The 18,584-nt window shown below is 34.9% G+C and overlaps 4 protein-coding genes across 4 annotated transcripts; 2 read left to right on the top strand and 2 right to left on the bottom strand.

The window, feature by feature from the left end:
- The first annotated feature begins 1,797 nt into the window (after positions 1 to 1,797).
- LOC120167855 (auxin response factor 19-like) lies at positions 1,798 to 7,961 on the top strand. The gene is made up of 13 exons (XM_039176745.1): positions 1,798 to 2,321; positions 3,131 to 3,243; positions 3,343 to 3,438; positions 3,748 to 3,804; positions 3,905 to 4,060; positions 4,170 to 4,254; positions 4,509 to 4,599; positions 4,693 to 4,857; positions 4,987 to 5,182; positions 5,358 to 5,496; positions 5,595 to 7,282; positions 7,462 to 7,652; positions 7,742 to 7,961. The coding sequence occupies exons 1-13, from the start codon at positions 2,279 to 2,281 to the stop codon at positions 7,920 to 7,922; spliced, it is 3,201 nt and encodes a 1,066-aa protein (XP_039032676.1). The 5' UTR covers positions 1,798 to 2,278; the 3' UTR covers positions 7,923 to 7,961.
- A 117-nt stretch (positions 7,962 to 8,078) lies between these two features.
- LOC120167857 (20 kDa chaperonin, chloroplastic-like) lies at positions 8,079 to 9,626 on the bottom strand. The gene is made up of 6 exons (XM_039176748.1): positions 9,544 to 9,626; positions 9,254 to 9,438; positions 8,927 to 9,106; positions 8,684 to 8,839; positions 8,452 to 8,529; positions 8,079 to 8,370 (listed from the first exon to the last, which is right to left on the bottom strand). The coding sequence occupies exons 2-6, from the start codon at positions 9,434 to 9,436 to the stop codon at positions 8,197 to 8,199; spliced, it is 771 nt and encodes a 256-aa protein (XP_039032679.1). The 5' UTR covers positions 9,437 to 9,438; positions 9,544 to 9,626; the 3' UTR covers positions 8,079 to 8,196.
- A 3,344-nt stretch (positions 9,627 to 12,970) lies between these two features.
- Positions 12,971 to 13,911, top strand: LOC120167858 (FCS-Like Zinc finger 14-like). Its single transcript, XM_039176749.1, has 2 exons — positions 12,971 to 13,628; positions 13,743 to 13,911. The coding sequence occupies exons 1-2, from the start codon at positions 13,063 to 13,065 to the stop codon at positions 13,894 to 13,896; spliced, it is 720 nt and encodes a 239-aa protein (XP_039032680.1). The 5' UTR covers positions 12,971 to 13,062; the 3' UTR covers positions 13,897 to 13,911.
- Positions 13,912 to 14,398: 487 nt separating this feature from the next.
- Positions 14,399 to 17,891, bottom strand: LOC120167856 (oligouridylate-binding protein 1-like). Its single transcript, XM_039176746.1, has 12 exons — positions 17,717 to 17,891; positions 17,343 to 17,404; positions 17,063 to 17,165; positions 16,874 to 16,950; positions 16,732 to 16,793; positions 16,551 to 16,638; positions 16,322 to 16,397; positions 16,139 to 16,169; positions 15,941 to 16,048; positions 15,588 to 15,673; positions 15,083 to 15,256; positions 14,399 to 14,760 (listed from the first exon to the last, which is right to left on the bottom strand). Exons 1-12 carry the CDS (start codon positions 17,804 to 17,806, stop codon positions 14,530 to 14,532), a joined length of 1,188 nt encoding a protein of 395 aa, XP_039032677.1. The 5' UTR covers positions 17,807 to 17,891; the 3' UTR covers positions 14,399 to 14,529.
- Positions 17,892 to 18,584: the final 693 nt, after the last annotated feature.

Genomic DNA, 18,584 nt, shown 5'->3' with positions numbered 1-18,584 from the left:
AAAGCTGAATTTGATTATCACTTTATCAGAATTTAATATTTAAATTTATTTAATTGTAATTGTCTTCAAGTAAGAGTTTGAAATAATTATAAATAATTTAAATATTATATAAAAATAAAAATGATAGGATAATAAAAATTAATATTTTAAGTTTGTTGATTTGAAAATTTATTTTTATTATCTAAATATATCAAAATCGAACTTTAAATAACAAAATAACAATGTCAATTAAGAAGTAAAATAACAAAATTATTATTATTATTTCTCTTGATCCCTTCCCATTAATGACAAGTCATTAATCATTTACTTTATATAGAACTCTACAAACATGCATATGATGAAAGCATAATAGTAATTAATGTGTTATCCGTAGCAAGAGATATGTAAATTGTATAAGATAACTATCATGTGCTAATTGTACATTAAACATATAACACTAACGTCAAATTAAAATTTGACCCACATAGACAAGGGAAGCTAATACATTAGGGTTATATATATTAGATTAATTATCAGTATTTACTTTATTGATTGATTAATCTAATCAAGTACTACATAGACTTATTATGGGGTGGCCCTCCTAATCAAATTTACTCTATGCACAATGTCAATATTCGAACATCTAATATTATTTAAAGAATTTAATGTTGAATTTCACTGAACAAACTAATTGTTGACGTTGACTACTTAAATCTTTCTACGTCGAATAATTGGATGATATTAAACGCTTAAGCATGTTCGATTATACATTCTCATATATATTGTACGAATAACGATGTCAACAAACTAAATGCAATAGACATGATATATTATTCATTTATTAAATTAAATAAATAAATAAAAACAAAACATTTATATATTTTTTTTATTAAAATAGTTAATTCAAACAAAAATATATTCAATATATTTATATTTATAAATAAACTCAATACAATCATTAACATCCCTATATACATGACACATAAGATCATAATCTCATGAAACAAAAAAATTATGATCATAATCTCCGTCAACCAAAGTAAAAAGATTACATAAAAAGTTAATAGATTTTTAAAAAAAATCACTGCGAAGTTTTTTATTTTTCCTTTTACTCTACATAAACGACAGCGCCTTACGCACGTCCACCGCGCCGCACGCGCGCATCTCCCAGTTCTTTAACTTCCGTCAATTGCATTACACCAATCGTGAAGTCCACGCGCGCATCTCCCAAATTTTGGTGCCAATTTAACTTTCCGCTAATTGCATTACATCACGCGTGCAATCGCACGCGCAACGGTTAAATCAAATTAAAACGACTAATTACATCACAGATCCTTGCACGTTAATTATATTTTAAATTGATCTCAAATTTTAATGACATTTTAAATAAATTTGTAGAGTAATAATATCATATCAATTTAATTCTCCAGTATTATATTTTAGTTCGGATTCAATGTAGACTGTGGACTATATTAAGATGTATGTACTTATTGTATGAACAATATGCATTTACATGTTTAAAATTTGATTAAATATTTGAATATATATTATATTAGATCTAAATCATTATTTAACCCTTAATATAAAGGGTTACACTTTTAGAGTAATTTGATTGATATAATATTGATATTTTAAAGATTTTAATTCGATTGAGATGTTCTAAAATTTATGGACCAATTTGTAATATAAATTAGAATTTAATGATGTATAGTAGAGTTAATCCAAAACTTTATCTTCTTCATCTCATTTATTTATTTACAGGCCTGATCGCCTCAGTCTATTATATTAATATTAAAAGAAAACAGAGAAAGTAAAGAGAAATGGTAAAAGAGCTGCTTTTGTTTTGTTTTTCTTTGGTTTTGTCTCTCTGATTTCCCGGCGACAAGTCTGTGTTTCATTGTCCTTGATCTCATAAAGTTTTTTTTTTGATTTTTTTCTCGTCTGATTCTGGACCCAAAACGACGAGTTTCAAGTCACCGGCGGTCAACACTCCGTCCAGTTAGCTCGTCTCATCGGAACCGGTTGGATAAGGAAATGCTTCGTGCGATTAGAACACCAGAACGATTCAAGAGCTTGTCACGAAGCTAATGAAGAGAAGAAATTTAGCTCCGAAATGAACTATAAGTTTCCGGTATTTACAATTTAGGGATTTGTTTATTTGTTGGGGAATTATTGAATGTGAATGAAAATAGCAGCAGCGGAGGCGGAGGTGGCTTTTCCTCATAGAGTTGATCTCTTTTTCACCATTTGTTGGAGCTAAACAAGTTATTTTCTTAATTGATACAAATTTGGAAGAAGCATGAAGGCTCAACCAAATGAGTTTTTGGCAAATCCTGCTGAAGGTTTGATTTCCTTTATTTGATTTGAGTATTGAAAGATTTATACTTAATTATTAGCATACATTTAGTTCTTGGTGGATTTTTCCTACCTTATCTAGATCCCCTCTAAATTGTTGTTGGTTCAAAAAAAATAGTTTCTTGTTTGGTGTCATTTAATGCTTCATATATATATTCCATCTCCAGAAAATGGAAAGAAGCTAGCAATAAGACAAGAAGGTGAAGTTATTGTAGGTTATTTTAGTCACCCATGAAATTTTTAAATTTTCGTATATATATATATATATATATATATATATATATATATATATATTATTATTAATATTCGTCCAATGGAATTTTATTAGTTTGTTCCTTTAAAATTTTATATGTTTAACTCCTAAGATAAGACAATCCCTCCGTCCCTGGTTGTAACCGAAATTAATGTCAAGTTTCCCCTTTTTTAGTGGGAAAGATTTGGGTTTGGGATCATTTATCATTTGCAAATTAGAGGTTAAACAAGGAGCAAAGAGCAAAGTCTTAATTATATAAGAATATTCATGATAACTTCTTCTTCTTCTTCTTTTCTTTAATGAAATGGCAACCTGGAAAAAGTAGAATTAATAATTCGTACACAATGGAATTGGGGATTTCTTGCTTTGAGTCTATAAATCTATAAAGTAAATTCTCAACTTGTCTATGGTTCAAAAATTTGAAGGGTATGGATATTTTGAATCTTTTGGTAGATGAAGCTTTTAATTATTTTTTACTTTTTTTCTTCTCGTATGATTTTTTTTGGATGTTTGATAATATTCTGGTTGGTTTTGGTAATGCAGGAGAAAGGAAGAGTATCAATTCAGAATTATGGCATGCTTGCGCTGGACCACTTGTTTCTTTGCCGCCAGTTGGAAGCTTGGTGGTATACTTTCCTCAAGGCCATAGCGAGCAAGTGTGTCGCTTTCCTCATTCATTCCTATGGAATAATTGTTTCTGAATCTGGTCTTTTACGAAATATTCTTTTTCTAATTAATATGTATTTTCTTGTCAGGTCGCAGCATCGATGCAGAAGGAAACTGATTTCGTTCCAAGCTACCCTAACCTTCCTTCCAAGTTAATTTGCATGCTACATAATGTCACCTTGCATGTAAGCAAAAGCTCGCCACTGTTATCCCGAGTTTCTTTTTTCTTTAAGCCATTTAAGGGCAATCGGTTGTTCCTAAATGAATTTTGTGCATTTATCCCAAGATATATGTGCACAGCTACATGCTGCACTATTTGATTGACAATATTGCTTTCCTTTAAGCTAATCATTGATGGCTTAGGTACTTGGTGCATCTATGTGCTTCCGCGGATGGTGTAGATAACTTTGTAACAGTTAGAAATGATTTAAAAATGCAAGTTATAAGGTTTTTTGAAGCTGTTAATTTATTCGATAATTTAAATTTTGAATCAGGCTGATCCAGAAACCGATGAGGTCTACGCTCAATTGACTCTTCAACCTGTAAGCAAAGTAGGTCAACCAGTCCATTTGAGAATTAATATATAACGCAGAAACTGCCTCCTTTTTTGTTCCTGAACTTTGGGAAGAATTTTAAAGTAGTATTCCACAGTATGACAGGGAAGCATTACTGGCATCTGATATGGGCCTCAAGCAAAGTAGACAACCTGCTGAGTTCTTTTGCAAGACTCTTACGGCTAGTGACACTAGCACTCATGGTGGATTTTCTGTGCCTCGTAGAGCAGCTGAGAAGATCTTCCCTCCTCTGGTGTGTACAAATTTCCGATATATCGATATTTCTATTTTAGGACTTGAGTGGTGTGAAGTAAGCATGTTGTGCCTACTTTTATCGAGACTAAAATGATGATGTCTGGTAGGATTTTTCAATGCAACCACCTTGTCAAGAGTTAGTAGCCAGAGATTTACATGAGAATACATGGACATTCAGACATATTTATCGAGGTATTTGTCTACGTGTTTTATGCTGCAAGGCATCATTACTTGCATTTTATTAATGTTCTTTGAAATATATGTCCAATAATATCCTTCCTGCACAAAACAGTTTGAGGGTAAAGGAATTCATCGTTCACAATTTTACTTAATAATGCTTGACTCCAGTCATATCATTCTGTTCACTGTATTGTGTTGGTTTCTGTTTTTAATATCATAGGTGGAAATGAAATAATATATTCCAATGCATAATGGCTTCTTTGCAGGTCAGCCAAAGAGGCACCTTCTAACAACTGGTTGGAGTGTCTTTGTTAGCAACAAAAGACTTTTTGCTGGTGATTCTGTTCTTTTCATAAGGTATGGTTCACACGCATACATATATACAGACACGTATCAAGTATGTACATCTTTTCATGCTCTGCTTAACTGGAACTCTTTGCTTAAATGTAGAGACGAGAAGTCCGAGTTTCTCTTGGGTATAAGGCGGGCTAATAGACAGCAGCCAGCTCTCTCTTCATCGGTTATTTCTAGTGATAGCATGCATATCGGGATCCTTGCTGCTGCGGCTCATGCTGCTGCAAATAACAGCCCATTTACTATATTCTACAATCCAAGGTATTGCTGCCTATAACATATCTTGATTTGTCCTTTAATTCATTGTTATCATATTCATATCATTTTCCCCGTTTTTTTTTTAAGTACAAAGATGTTGATATGCTGAATAGATTTTATTAATTTTGATAGGGCAAGTCCTTCTGAGTTTGTGGTCCCCTTGGCAAAGTATAACAAAGCCATGTATACCCAAGTTTCTCTTGGCATGCGGTTTCGAATGATGTTTGAAACTGAGGAGTCTGGTGTGCGCAAATACATGGGCACGGTTACTGGTATCAGTGACCTCGATCCTGTCCGATGGAAGAATTCACAGTGGCGCAATCTTCAGGTATTCTTTGGACGTTATGATAGTATGAATGCAAGTGTTCATTTTTATTTTGCACTTCTATTTCTGAAAATGGCTGGCATGATTTAGGTGGAAAATACATTATTATGATACAGATTGCAAGTTCATCTGTTGTATCTGTTAATTACACGGCTCAAATACATATGCATATCAACAGGTAGGCTGGGACGAATCTACTTCTGGTGAACGGCCTAGTCGAGTTTCAATATGGGATATTGAGCCCGTCGTAACTCCTTTCTACATATGCCCGCCACCATTTTTCAGGCCTAGGTTCCCCAAGCAACCAGGGATGCCAGGTAAACAATATTACCAGGTGTATTTTGCTATAAAAACAAGGACAAATAACAGGAAAATCAAAGAACTTAGTTCCAATATTTTGAAGATACTTTTGCAGATAAGGACGGTGATGTTGAGGATGCTATCAAGAGAGCTATGCCCTGGCTCGGAGATGACTTTGGCATGAAAGATTCCCCTACTTCAATCTTTCCTGGTCTGAGTTTAGTTCAGTGGATGAACATGCAACAAAATAATCAGTTTGCGGCTGCTCAATCAGGACTCATTCCTTCTATGGTTTCTTCGAATCCGTTGCAAAATAACCTTATCACTGATGATCCTTCCAAGTTATTGAATTTTCAAGCTCCGGCATTACCTTCATCGAATATGCAATTTAACAAAGTAAATCCGAACCAAGTCAACCAGTGGCCTCAGGCACCTATGACATGGCCCCAGCAGCAGCAACTCCAGCAGTTATTGCAAACTCCTGTAAATCAAAATCAACAGCAGCTACTATCCCAACAGCAGTTGCAGCGACAACCGCCACAGTCACATCTACAACAGCATCCTCAGTCATCCCTACAGCAGCAACAACAACAACAAAGTCAACAACCACAACCACCGCAGCAGCAGCAACAACAACAAAGACAACAACCACAGCAGCAACAACAACAATTACTGACAAGCAATTGCCAGTTAACTCAAACTATCCTTTCTGTTAATAAGACTTCATATCCTTTGACGTCTTTACCTCAAGATACACAGATTCAGCAACAGATGGAACAGCAACCAAACCTCGTACAGAGCCAACAGCAACAGACACAATTGCCGCAAAGTCTGTCCCAGATATCACAACAGCAACCACATCATCAAATGGGACAGCAGGGCCTCCCCTCAGAGCAACAGCTTCAATTTCAACTAGTACAGAAATTGCAGCAACAGCAGCAGTCGTCTCACCAATTACTCTCACCTACTGGATCACAGTTGCAATCTCCAATGATGCAGCAACGAAACCAACCATTGCAGCAGTTGCCTCTTTCTCAGACTCCACAAACACTTGGCAGCAATGGCTTCTCAACATCAGTGCTCATTCACCCTCAACAGCCTATGGTGAGCCAACCCCCGAGTCAGAACAAACCACTTATGGCAATGAGAACCCATTCTAGTCTTACAGATGGAGACGCTCCATCATGTTCAACCTTACCTTCGACCAATAATTGTCAGGTTTCACCATCAAGCTTTCTAAGCAGAAGTCAACAAGTACCGCCCATATTGGTGACAGATCCAGTTGTTGAGCCATCAAGTACACTGGTTCAGGAGCTTCAGAGCAAGCCCGACATCCAAATCAAACATGACCTACCTGCCTCTAAAGGTCCAGAACAATTGAAGTACAAAAGTACTGTACCAGACCAATTAGAGGCATCCTCTTCTGGAACATCGTACTGCCTAGATGCAGGCACCATCCAGCATAATTTCTCCCTGCCTACCTTTCTGAAAGGTGATGTCCAATCACATCCTCGGAACAATCTGCCATTTACACCTAATATTGATGAACTAGCACCCGACACTTTGTTATCAAGGGGATATGACTCTCAAAAGGATCTTCAAAACCTGCTTTCTAATTATAGTGGCAATCCAAGAGATATTGACACAGAGATGTCTACTGCTGCAATAAGTCCTCAGTCGTTTGGTGTGCCAAACATACCGTTCAAGACTGGGTGTTCAAATGACGTTGCCATAAATGATGCAGGGGTTTTAAATGGCGGATTGTGGGCCAACCAAACTCAACGGATGCGAACATATACAAAGGTATGTAACCTCACTCATTATGGTTTTATGCTAGTTACCTCATTTATTCTCAATACATTTTAATTTCCTTGAAGAAAAAGCTCATATTTATATGTCGCGAGGCAGTTTTATAGTTTTAGTAGGTTCCGATGTCTTTAGTATAAGCTCTAAATGTTTGGTGCTGGTTTGAACTTGTGAAGGTGCAAAAGCGTGGCTCTGTTGGGAGATCAATCGATGTAACCCGCTACAAAGGGTACGATGAACTCAGGCATGATCTAGCCCGCATGTTCGGCATCGAGGGGCAGATGGAAGACACACAAAGTTCCGAGTGGAAACTAGTTTACGTGGATCATGAAAACGACATATTACTTGTTGGTGATGACCCATGGGAGTAAGTGAAGAACCCAAAATTGAACTTCAAATGTCAAATTTTTGGTCTCTCTATTTATTCTCGACTTTGAAACTTCTAATTCTTTGCAGAGAATTTGTAAGTTGTGTTCAGAGCATAAAAATACTATCATCCACGGAAGTACAGCAGATGAGCTTGGACGGAGATCTCGGTAACACGGCGGTTCTGAATCAAGCTTGCAGCGAGATTGATAGTGGAAATGCATGGAGAGGACATTATGATGATACATCAGCTGCTTCATTTAACAGGTAAAATTCCCAGAGGTGTTCAATTTTGAAACCACTGCCATGAAATCTTGGCAGAAGAATCTTGTATAATATATAACCTTATTTAGGGATAATCTCGACATTATCAGCATCAAGTTTTGCTCATGTTGCTCCAGAAATGAATATATTCATGCAATATTCATAAAGTAAACAGAAACAATGAAAATTCATTTCAAGGGACAAAATCCTTGTGCCTTATGGCAACTCAACCATAATAAATTGCAGTTTGTAAACCTCACAGCATACCTTAACAGAGACAACTAAGAAAGCACAGCCATTACATCAGATGCTCTGAGAGCGATATAATTAGTTCCATCATTGCCTTTTAAGTCATTACCAGCATACTTCGAATATAAAACTATGTTCCCCGCCGCAACAGACAGCTGCTTTCGGTTACCTTCCTCGTCCAAAGTACCAGATCCAACGGCAATAGCCTGTTTCATTTCGTTCGGGGCATGAGTTGAAATATTTATTTTGAACCATGTTCGGATGGCAAACGTACAACTTTTACTCACCGTGCCAATGGAAGGTTTTTCTCTGCTTGCCTCGGTCAACAACAAACCGCCAGCGGTTTTCTCCTCAGCTTCTGCTACCTGCAACAATCGACATTTGAACACAACATTGAGTGCCCTTCAAAGTACAATCCACCACTGGCATCCGTGAATAAGGATCCCCGGTAGCAAACTCCTACAGAGACACTACAATGAAATAGCAACCAAATTGATGGACTTCGAAAGGATAATAAACCTTAATGAAAACTCTGTCATTTAGAGGCTTGACGTCTTTAATGTCATCAGTTTCAAGAACCCCAACAATGTCATCCTCCTTCAAGATAAGATGATTTGAACCATTGAACTCGACCTCAGTTCCGGCATACTTGGAGTATATAACCTGGGCACCAGTCTATACGAACATCGGATTTGGTAAGCAAATAACAATGAAACAGATAGAGAAAACAAATGGGAATAATGTCAATTCCTTGAAATCCACCTTAACAGAGCTTTCCAATATGGTCTTCCCGATTGTCTTCCCCTCACCAACGGCAACCACTTCACCTCCTTGAGGTTTCGATTGAGCCATCGTCGGAAGCAAAATCCCGCCCTCGGTCTTCTGCTCTGCTTCTTTGATCTTCACCAAAACTCTATCACCCAAGGGCTTAATCGAGGTGTACTAATATAAACCAATAACACCATATCATATAAGCAAATCTAGCAACAAATTCCACTCAACTCCAGTTCTTTCATTACGTTCAAAGGATTTAAAATCTACCCATTGACAACAAAACAATAACATAAATGAAACTGTGACAATATTTACCTTAGGAGCAACAACGGCGACAGCTTTTACAAAAAGACGCTTAAAGGACCTTTGAGACAAAGACCCAGGCTTTAAAGTTCCAAAAGAAGAGAACTTTACACTTGAAGGCCTTATCCCTTCAAAGGAAGCTAAGTTCCTTACTGATACTGTCATTGATGATGCTGTTAGCTGAGATGTAGCCATTGCTGCATTGAAAATTTCCCAGGAAACAAACAACTTTCAATTCAATAATCCATTTTTTCCAAGTAAAAAATTAAAGGGCTTACTTTCAAGAGAAGTAAATAACATACCTTTGAGAAAGATGGGGCCTTTGGGAAGTCAGTGAAGATGATAATGGTTGGGGTCTGATATGATGGAAACCCTAGTGTGTTCTACTGGGTTTTATTTATTGATTGGAGACTTCTAGAATATTTGGCCATTTTCGAACGAGATTGACACCACGCGCCTGGAATGTCGAGTTCATCAGTTGGACTCCTACATGTCCCACCTGGATATGAACAGATTGCCAGAGTGGAAAAAAGGTCAAAGCCCCAAATAATCTGTTTTTCTATTGAAATATCAAACTCACAAAAATTAACATTTATTTTAAATTGTTTTTTGAATTAATATTTTTTATATGGGACAAAAATATGTTATGTCATACGTACGTTTCAATAGATATATTTGATAGGACGTGTTTTAGCTGACATGACATGAAGTTTTTAACTAACATTCATTTGAAATTAATTTTTACATTGTCATACACATACTTTTATATCATGCAAGATAAAAACGCATTACATCATATGAATTTTTTAAAACACATATGTGATAGGACATGTGTTTTCAAATCTAAAACTTGTGGCACCTGAGAGTATCGATAGTTGACGAGTTACGGTGTTAATCGAGTATAAAAATCTGTTTCATAATAAGAAATGGTCTTTATTCGAGTTGCCTTCGAGGTAGGGTTGTAAACGAGTCGAATCGAGTTTGAGAACTGTTGAGCTCGATCTGACTCGAGAACTTTAAAAGGGACTTCAATTCGGTTTGAAAATTCGTGAGCCTAACATTTTCAAGTTCTACTCGAACTCATAATCATTATTTGAAACTCGAAATAAAAAAAATTAAATTTAACTCGGTTGAAATTTGAACTCGAAATCAAACCTTAAGTACATAAAAACCTTATACTATATTTTTTTAAAGAAACCTATAGTCGTGTTGTGAAGTTACCTATGGTTCACGTCCTTCTCTTGTTGGTTGTCACATTCAAACAAGTAGATATCAACGATACATTCCTTAAAAGTCAATTATTCTTTTTTTACACGAATTACAAAAGCGATGATAATGATCGATAATTTATTTCCAGTTATTGTAGGGTTTTTATTGTCAATCAGATCTCTTGAAATTTAAAGAAATTACTAATTCTGGTAAGTTTTTTTCCCTTTTTTATAAATTTAGGACGAATATAAGATAATATTTATTAAAAAAAACTCTTAATCATTTGACAAATAACGCTCATACCCTTACATACATGTTGCTCGAGCTTGGGACCTCAAGGGATAACAACAAATCCCTTAACCACTAAGTTCGTGCTTAATTCTTATAAGTTTGATGATATGATATGTTGGTAAAAATGATAATTCTTTAATTTAATCCTTAAATTTTAGATAAAATATAACTTGATCTTTAAATTTTAAATAAAATATTAATTTAACTCATAAATTTTTAGATAAGTTATCAATTTGAAAACATGTTTGATGAGCAGTGTCCTTGCAAAGGGAATAAGACTATGAAAACTTATTTCTCAATTGGACTGAAAAGTTATACCGAAAACATGGGTCCAAACCTTGGGTTGAAGTCCAACTGGTTATCCAACTGTATTTGTTAAGGTTGACTCTACAATTAGAGAAACCATTTTGAAAATTTTGAGAAATCTTGACATTTTATAAAAACATATATTGTTAAAATTTTACGGAGTTTAAGGTATTTTTCAGTGTAATATACACTTGATTTGTGTTTATGAGGTTAAAAAAGAGTGAACTAAAAATTTTACTGTTTAAAAGTGATCGGTGACGGCGGCCGGTGATAATCGACAATAGTGATGAATGACGATAAACAACGGGAGACTTTGGATGGATTCAGTTGTCTAATCGCTATTCTTTCTAAAGTTAAGGCTTAAATTAGTATTTTATCTAAAATTCATAGGCAAATTAAAAATTATATTTTATTTCTAACTTGTCATGTTATCCATCTAACAAGAGTTAATGATTCAATGATCAAAATAAGATAGACTGTAAATAAAAGTGACCAGAACGTAATTTTTCAAAATTGATGACTGAAATAAGATAGAATAAAAACAAAAATACCACTAATATAGTTTACCCTTCTTTGATTGTGATTCTTTTAATTAAGAATTAAGAAAAGGGGCCCACATCCCAAAATTTTATAGACGTTTTAAGGAATAACTGAGGAGATGGCTCAGGCACATATGCAGCATGTGACAGAATAGACCGAAGAACAAACCAACGGATTTGCTTCTTAATAGTGTAGGCATTTAGTTTATTTCTTTTCATTCAATAATAATAAAAATATTAAGTATTTTTTTTATATATTATCAACATTTTAAAATTTTATAGATTTACAAATAAATTATTTTTTAATATCTAAAAGGTATTATGAAATGTATGCAAAGATATAAAGAGATAAAAGGTAGTAAGACTTAACGAAATGTAAAAATTTTAGATTTTATAACTTTTTATATTGATGAATAGTGAAAATTAATAATTGAAATTAATAATATGAAATGTTGGTTATTCTTGGTTAGGATAATCCTGGGTCGAGTCGAATTAGATTTTTAGTCCACATGAACATGATTTGAATATTATACATTTCTACATGTCACTTAACATTACTTTTAGGATAAAAAACCTGCAATCACACCCAAATTAGAAAATAATCTTAAATAATTGAGTTAAACCAACCCCCATCAAATTAAGATAAAATACCCATTCGTATCCTTAATTTAAAAAAAATTAATCTTAATAATCTTTTTTTTCAGTTGTAGGGGTAATTTAGTAACTTAAGGACAAAAACACTTTTTTAGTGGGCCCCTACTACAAAAACAGTAGACCCTAGAATTCAATGGGCTCTCAATCAAGGCAAAAAACTTGGTTGTGTTCAGCAATAATTGAAAGGCTCCATCCCCCGTAGATTCACGCCACGTATCCAAACATCAACGGTTATGATGGCCCAGTAATCTTTTCGAGTGTTGTAAGTGCAGTGGCCCCACGGTGGGACCCATTGCCCACAAGATAAGGTATCAAGTATCAATCATTATAAGGTTAGGGTCCCACTTCAAAAGCGACTTTTTTTAGAGAAAAAAAGAAAATACTTTTTAAAACTATAATTAATTACAACTTAGTCATTGTATTATGTTAAAATTTAAGATTAATAATTCTAACTTCTTTTCGGATAGTTTGTGAGTGAATATAAGATATTATCAATTTAATTTTTTTTAGTTATTAACAATACATATATGCTCTAAAAATATAATTATTTAAACTCGAATTATCTAAAAATAATAATATTTTTTTTACATCATACGAAAATTCAATCAATAGTTTATAAGCATCGATATTCGAATCATGGCAGCAATCATCCTCCATATAGCTCCAAACTAAACCATAGTGTCTCCTACCATCATATAAATTGGTTAAACTCTCAAAGAACCCCTAAGCATTAGTCTCTAATAACTTTCCTTTCCTCCACCTCTTCTTCCAACAAGTAATCATTTTGATTTCCGTCCATTTTTGTCTCCTTTTTCAACATCCATGTTAGGGAACAGAGCTCGACCGTTGATCGGAAACTCGCCTGAATCACTCGTTTCGAGCCACGTTTCAGGGTTTTGGGATCCATTAAAGAGCCCCAAGAGTCCATTAGGTCTTAAAACCCCATCACCAAGAGGTTCGAAGAGATACGACGCCACCGGCGGTGTCGGACTTGGAATCATAGCTTCGTTGGAGAAATCCACCCGAAGGTCGATTCCGAGTCCGAGAAATGCGATCGCCGTCAACCATGGTAACAATAACGGTGTATTCAAAGGAGGGTTTGAGGGTTTGGAGATGGAGGATTATACTATTGTGATAACCCATCATGGACCTGGGAAATCATCTACAAAAATGTACTTCCATGAACAACAACTACAAGAACAACAACGAAGAAGAAGAAGTAATCATGTTTCTTTAGGGCATGACAGAAATGGGTTTCTCGGAGCTATTAAGGAAACATCATCAACGGCTCGATTTGTCGAAGATGATGAATACCCGACGTCGGATTTCCTCAGTTCTTGTCATCTCTGCAAGAAAAAGTTGCATGGCAAAGACATATTCATGTACAGGTCAGAATCAATAACTAAAAACTTTACTTTTTTTACACCTTTTTGGTCGATTATTTTTCATTTTTTTAGTGATTGTTTCGATTGTTTTAATGATGTTTGTTCTTCTTTTCGCAGAGGGGAGAAAGCTTTCTGCAGTTCTGAGTGTAGGTCAACACAAATAATGGTGGATGAGAGGAAAGAGCAATGTAAATCTGCAAAAAATTCAAGGTTGGGTTATGATAATAGTAGCTCTGGGCAAATTTTATGGACTGAGATTTTTGCAATTTAGAATTTTTGATATATTTTTTATGAATTAATTAATCTAAATCGAGTATCATAAAGTACCATTTTAATTTTATTTTCTCCTTATTACTATTTGAATATTTATGAAACAATTGTATATATTATTACAATTTTAAAGGTTGAGTATTAATATTCAGATTTTCTACATTGATACTAATAGATGAATATCGATACACAACCTTAGTATCAATATCAATTAAACATACTATTATTTCTTCTAACAATAAATATCAATACCACACATGGATATTCTTGGTACCAATTTGGTAAAAACTTCCTTAAGCATGAATCAAACAATCTCAATGGTAAATGAACAAAACACAATCATCGTGTAATAGTGAACACAAATAAACTTAAAAACAAACAATTGAACATGTCATGTTCGTTTGAAACTCGGTTCATTTATAGTCCTACTCACAGGAAATAGGGGAAGCAAAATTTTATATCTCAACTGAGTTCTTAAAACGCAACAATCAACGGCTCTAGACAACGCTGTTATATCCAACGGTCTTAAATAATATTATCTCAGTAAACGAACAGAACTAACCCTACAATACATGTAGAAAAACTAAAATGTAAACAGAAGAAGCTGGCAATGGCAATAGAAGCATCCCATCAGTTACTGGTAGTACACATGCTGCTGGGTCTTCGAGACATTTTGGTATCCGCCGCTGTACATTGCATGATTAGCTCCGCCACCGCCCTGTGGATGCATCATGCTCATTATGTGGGCATGACCACCATAACCAGCAAGGTTTGCGGCTGATACACCAGACATATGTGCAATGGCTGGCAGAGGAAGAGGGCCCGAGCTCGTTCCCGGTGCTGTAGGTTTGCTACCCCATGAGCACTGCAACATTTAAACATTTCAAAGGTCATGCTATTGCCGCCATTGCGTAATATTTACATTCTATGTTAGAAATCTTCATTTTTCTCAAAGTACTTGTATCCTATACGAATGTCAGATACATGGATATGACTATATGGGGATATGACATCAAAAGATCCCAGAAACACATTGCCGTGTCAAAATATATACCCATAACCAACACCCACACCCGAGTCCAATTTTACATAGTTTGCAATATCCACAAGTCGTAGCAATGCATTCCATAATAGGATGAATGATGCTTATCGATAGAGTTAGTGCTTTAAGACTAGTAATGAAATACCTTCATTGGTTTACCAAAAAGAATTTGAGCATTTCCCATCTGTATGGCAAGAGCTGCTTCATCATGTGAACTGTATCTCACAAAGCCGAAACCTTTATCTCGTTGCAGACGGACATCCTCAATGGTTCCCACTCCAAGGGCATGGAAACGACTGTGGAGATCAGCCGATGTAACCTGCAAATTGTTTTATCTATCAGAGCCACCACCAAAGAAAACCAATTACCTTCCATGTACATGACGGAAAAAAGGATGGAATGCTTCATGTTTCACATGCCATACTGGTGGTGGTGGCAGCTACATGTTTCTAAGGTTTGCCAAGGAAGTTAATATCAATGTTCTTATTAGATTACAAAACCGCAAAATTTGTTTAAGTTGGGCAGGGGCAACCTGACTGCAGTCCATATATCTTTAAAATTGATTACTACGGCTACCGGCATCAATACAAGTTTCGATCAAGGGAAGAACAAATACAATTGTGATTTTTTTTTTAAAAAATAATACTTGCCTCGGGAGCGAGATTTCCCACATAAACGGTAGTATACAGAGGATTGTTCTCCGGAGCATCATCATTAGATTTTTCTTGACCTTCTTCTGCAAGAAAAGATAATACCATGATTGAGAACTCTACCGAAGCGGAGCAAGAAGCATACGTGCAATGAAGGCTCCAACAAAGGCCAAAAAACCAAAAGGTCAAGAGAAAATTAAATGGCTTTCAAATTATAGTTGTGACGCTTTCAAATTTTGGGAGGAAAACATTCCGTATTTATTCCAGGAAAATTTGGAGCCAAGGGTGACTTAAAATAACCGACACTGGATCTCAACTACAAAAATTATTTCAAAGCCAAAGGATAATCCTACCAGAAGCTCCATTAGTCAGCTCTACAACGCTTTTGGCGTTGTCATCATTGGAAGTAGCACCTTTTGCAGCCCAGTTACATCGGATCTGTCTACTTCCAAGCCACTTCCCTGTAATAAGCCAAAATGAAATAATGGAAATTTAATTAATATTTATCAGAATACAAAAAACTATATCAATAAAAGCAATGATTCAAGTACCATTTAAGTCATTTATTGCACTTTGGGCATCCTGAAAAGAAAAGAAAAAAACAGTCGGGTGATAAACTGATCGTGACTTGACAAAATCATATGTAGGTAGATAGATAGATAGAGATAGAGATAGAGAGAACGAGAGAGAGAGAGAGAGGAGAACCAGAAGAATTATCGAAGAGACCCGAGTACCTGTTGGTTCCTAAAAGAAACAAAACCAAAACCTCTTGAACGCCCGGTTTTTTGGTCCCACATTACCCTAGCATCCCTTCAACCACAGTGAAGAAAAAAAATAAATATTTGTCCTTCATTCAACTAGTTTAAGGTTGATCACCCCAAAAGTACCATTAAACCCACATTTCCAGCAGTTCAATATTGATAAACTGAATCTCAGGTAAAAACAAGGAGAATTAGTACTCACGAACAACTGGAATACACAGAAAAACATGCGAACAATGTGGCGTCAGTAACTTCGGGGCTGAGATCACCGACGAAAATGTTGTGATGACCTGAATGCCAAAGTAGATATAGCGTAAGTTGTTGACACAAAGACACATTTATACTATTAAGTGAGTGGAATTCATCAATGAACATATATAAACCTGATGTATCCTCCCTCTGACTGCTAGCATATGCCCAATTCACTTTAATAGGTTGCCCGAATCTGCAAAGAAGACCACGCGTTAAAAATATAGGACAAGCAAAAAGGCCAACACAAAAAAGGGTTCATATTGTTACACTCACAGATGCCTTCCATTAAGAGTCACAATAGCAAGGGCAGCTGATCTACGATCAAAGTAGTCCACGAAACCATACGATGACTATAAAGAAAAAAAAACATCCACTATTAGAAATTATATAAGCATAAACCAAGAATCCCAAAAATCAATTACGGATCTGAAAACCGAAAAAGCAATTGCATCAAAAGACGACCTTATCCTTTTTAATAAGCTTGCATCCTTCGATAGGACCAGTACTCAAGAAAACTTCTTGTAGAAGGGGTTCGGAGACCTGCGGGTGAATATTTCCGACATACCTACAATTTAAGATACGGTAAGCCGAACTTAACAATGGCGCGAAACTCACAGTTCTTTACTGAATAATACAAGGCAAAAAGCTTGATCAAATGATATACCATAAATAATTAAATACAAGTCAAAGAGAAAACAGCCCAAAAGTGAAAACTTTATGAAACAAGCTAGACAACACTCACACACTGCGGCAAGTAGCTGCATCAAAGTTAGGAGGAAGATTTCCACTCAAGATAGGCTCTATCTGCAAAATAAATAAAATCCTAAATTGGGTGAAAAAAGTGCAATTTTCCCTAAAAATATATTTTTAATCCTTTTTTTTAAATAACCATGAACAAGTATATCAAGCAAAGTTTCTAGCCTGCCAAGAAAATTATTTCCCTTCGAGAAAATTAAACCGAACAGACCCCCAACACCCCTAATTCACAATAAATACTATCCAGCAAGTAAATTGACACAAGAAACAAAAAGAATTGAAGAAGCCCAATTTGAATAAGAAATAAACAAACTTTATAATATAAAAATAAAAATAAAAAACCCCAAATTTAAAAAGAACCTGAGGACCGGTGAAGAAGCTGGGATGGTGGTACAAAGCTTGTTGCATCATAGCTTGCTGTTGCTGATTTAGCCCTTGCTGCTGCTGCATCTTCTTTCGATTGGATTAAAAATAAACAAAAACAAAAATTAATTAAAAAATAAAGGGGGAAGAAGAAGGAGAAATCCCAGGAAGGCGATTGTGAGATTTTGCTGAGTTAAAAACGGAAGTGAAAATAAATATATAAAGAAAAATAATTGTAACCGAGATAAAACAAATTTGGGTAAACTATACGTTTAATATTTTAACTATCACTTTTATTCTATTTTGATCATTTAACTATTTTTTTATAATCATGCCTAATATTATATTTTGGTCACACACCATTAGAATCATACTCAAAACATCTGTGTAGCGTTAAGTATGATTTTTAAAAAATAATAGTTAGATGACTAAAACAGAATAAAAGTAATAATTAAAATACTAAACATATAACTTATCCAACAAATTTTAGTCCCTAAACTTGATAATTTTAATTTATCAAGATACTAAACGTATAGTTTACCCAACAAATATAGTCTATTTTTATTAAAGTACTACACGCAAAACCAAGTATAATTCAGAACCAAATCATGAATTAATCCCTTTTTTAATCTAAACCATTTTTTAGCTTCAATATTTTATAGAGGTTAAATTATGATTTAAACCTTTACTCATGTTAAAATTTGAATTTATTTTCTATATTTCAACTTAAAATATCTTAATTTATTGAAATATTATTAGTTAATTCAAATTGTCAATGCCGTTTATAATATTATAAAAGTAGAGATGTTAAATAATGTTAAATCTTGAACTTTAACATACTACAGGGACCAAACTAATAATTTGA

This window comes from Hibiscus syriacus, unplaced genomic scaffold, assembly GCF_006381635.1.
Source record: "Hibiscus syriacus cultivar Baekdansim isolate YM2019G1 unplaced genomic scaffold, ASM638163v2 tig00111701_pilon, whole genome shotgun sequence".
Taxonomy (NCBI): domain Eukaryota; kingdom Viridiplantae; phylum Streptophyta; class Magnoliopsida; order Malvales; family Malvaceae; genus Hibiscus; species Hibiscus syriacus.
The sequence above is the reverse complement of the archived record's forward strand: the minus strand, read 5'-3'. Positions and strand labels throughout refer to the sequence as shown.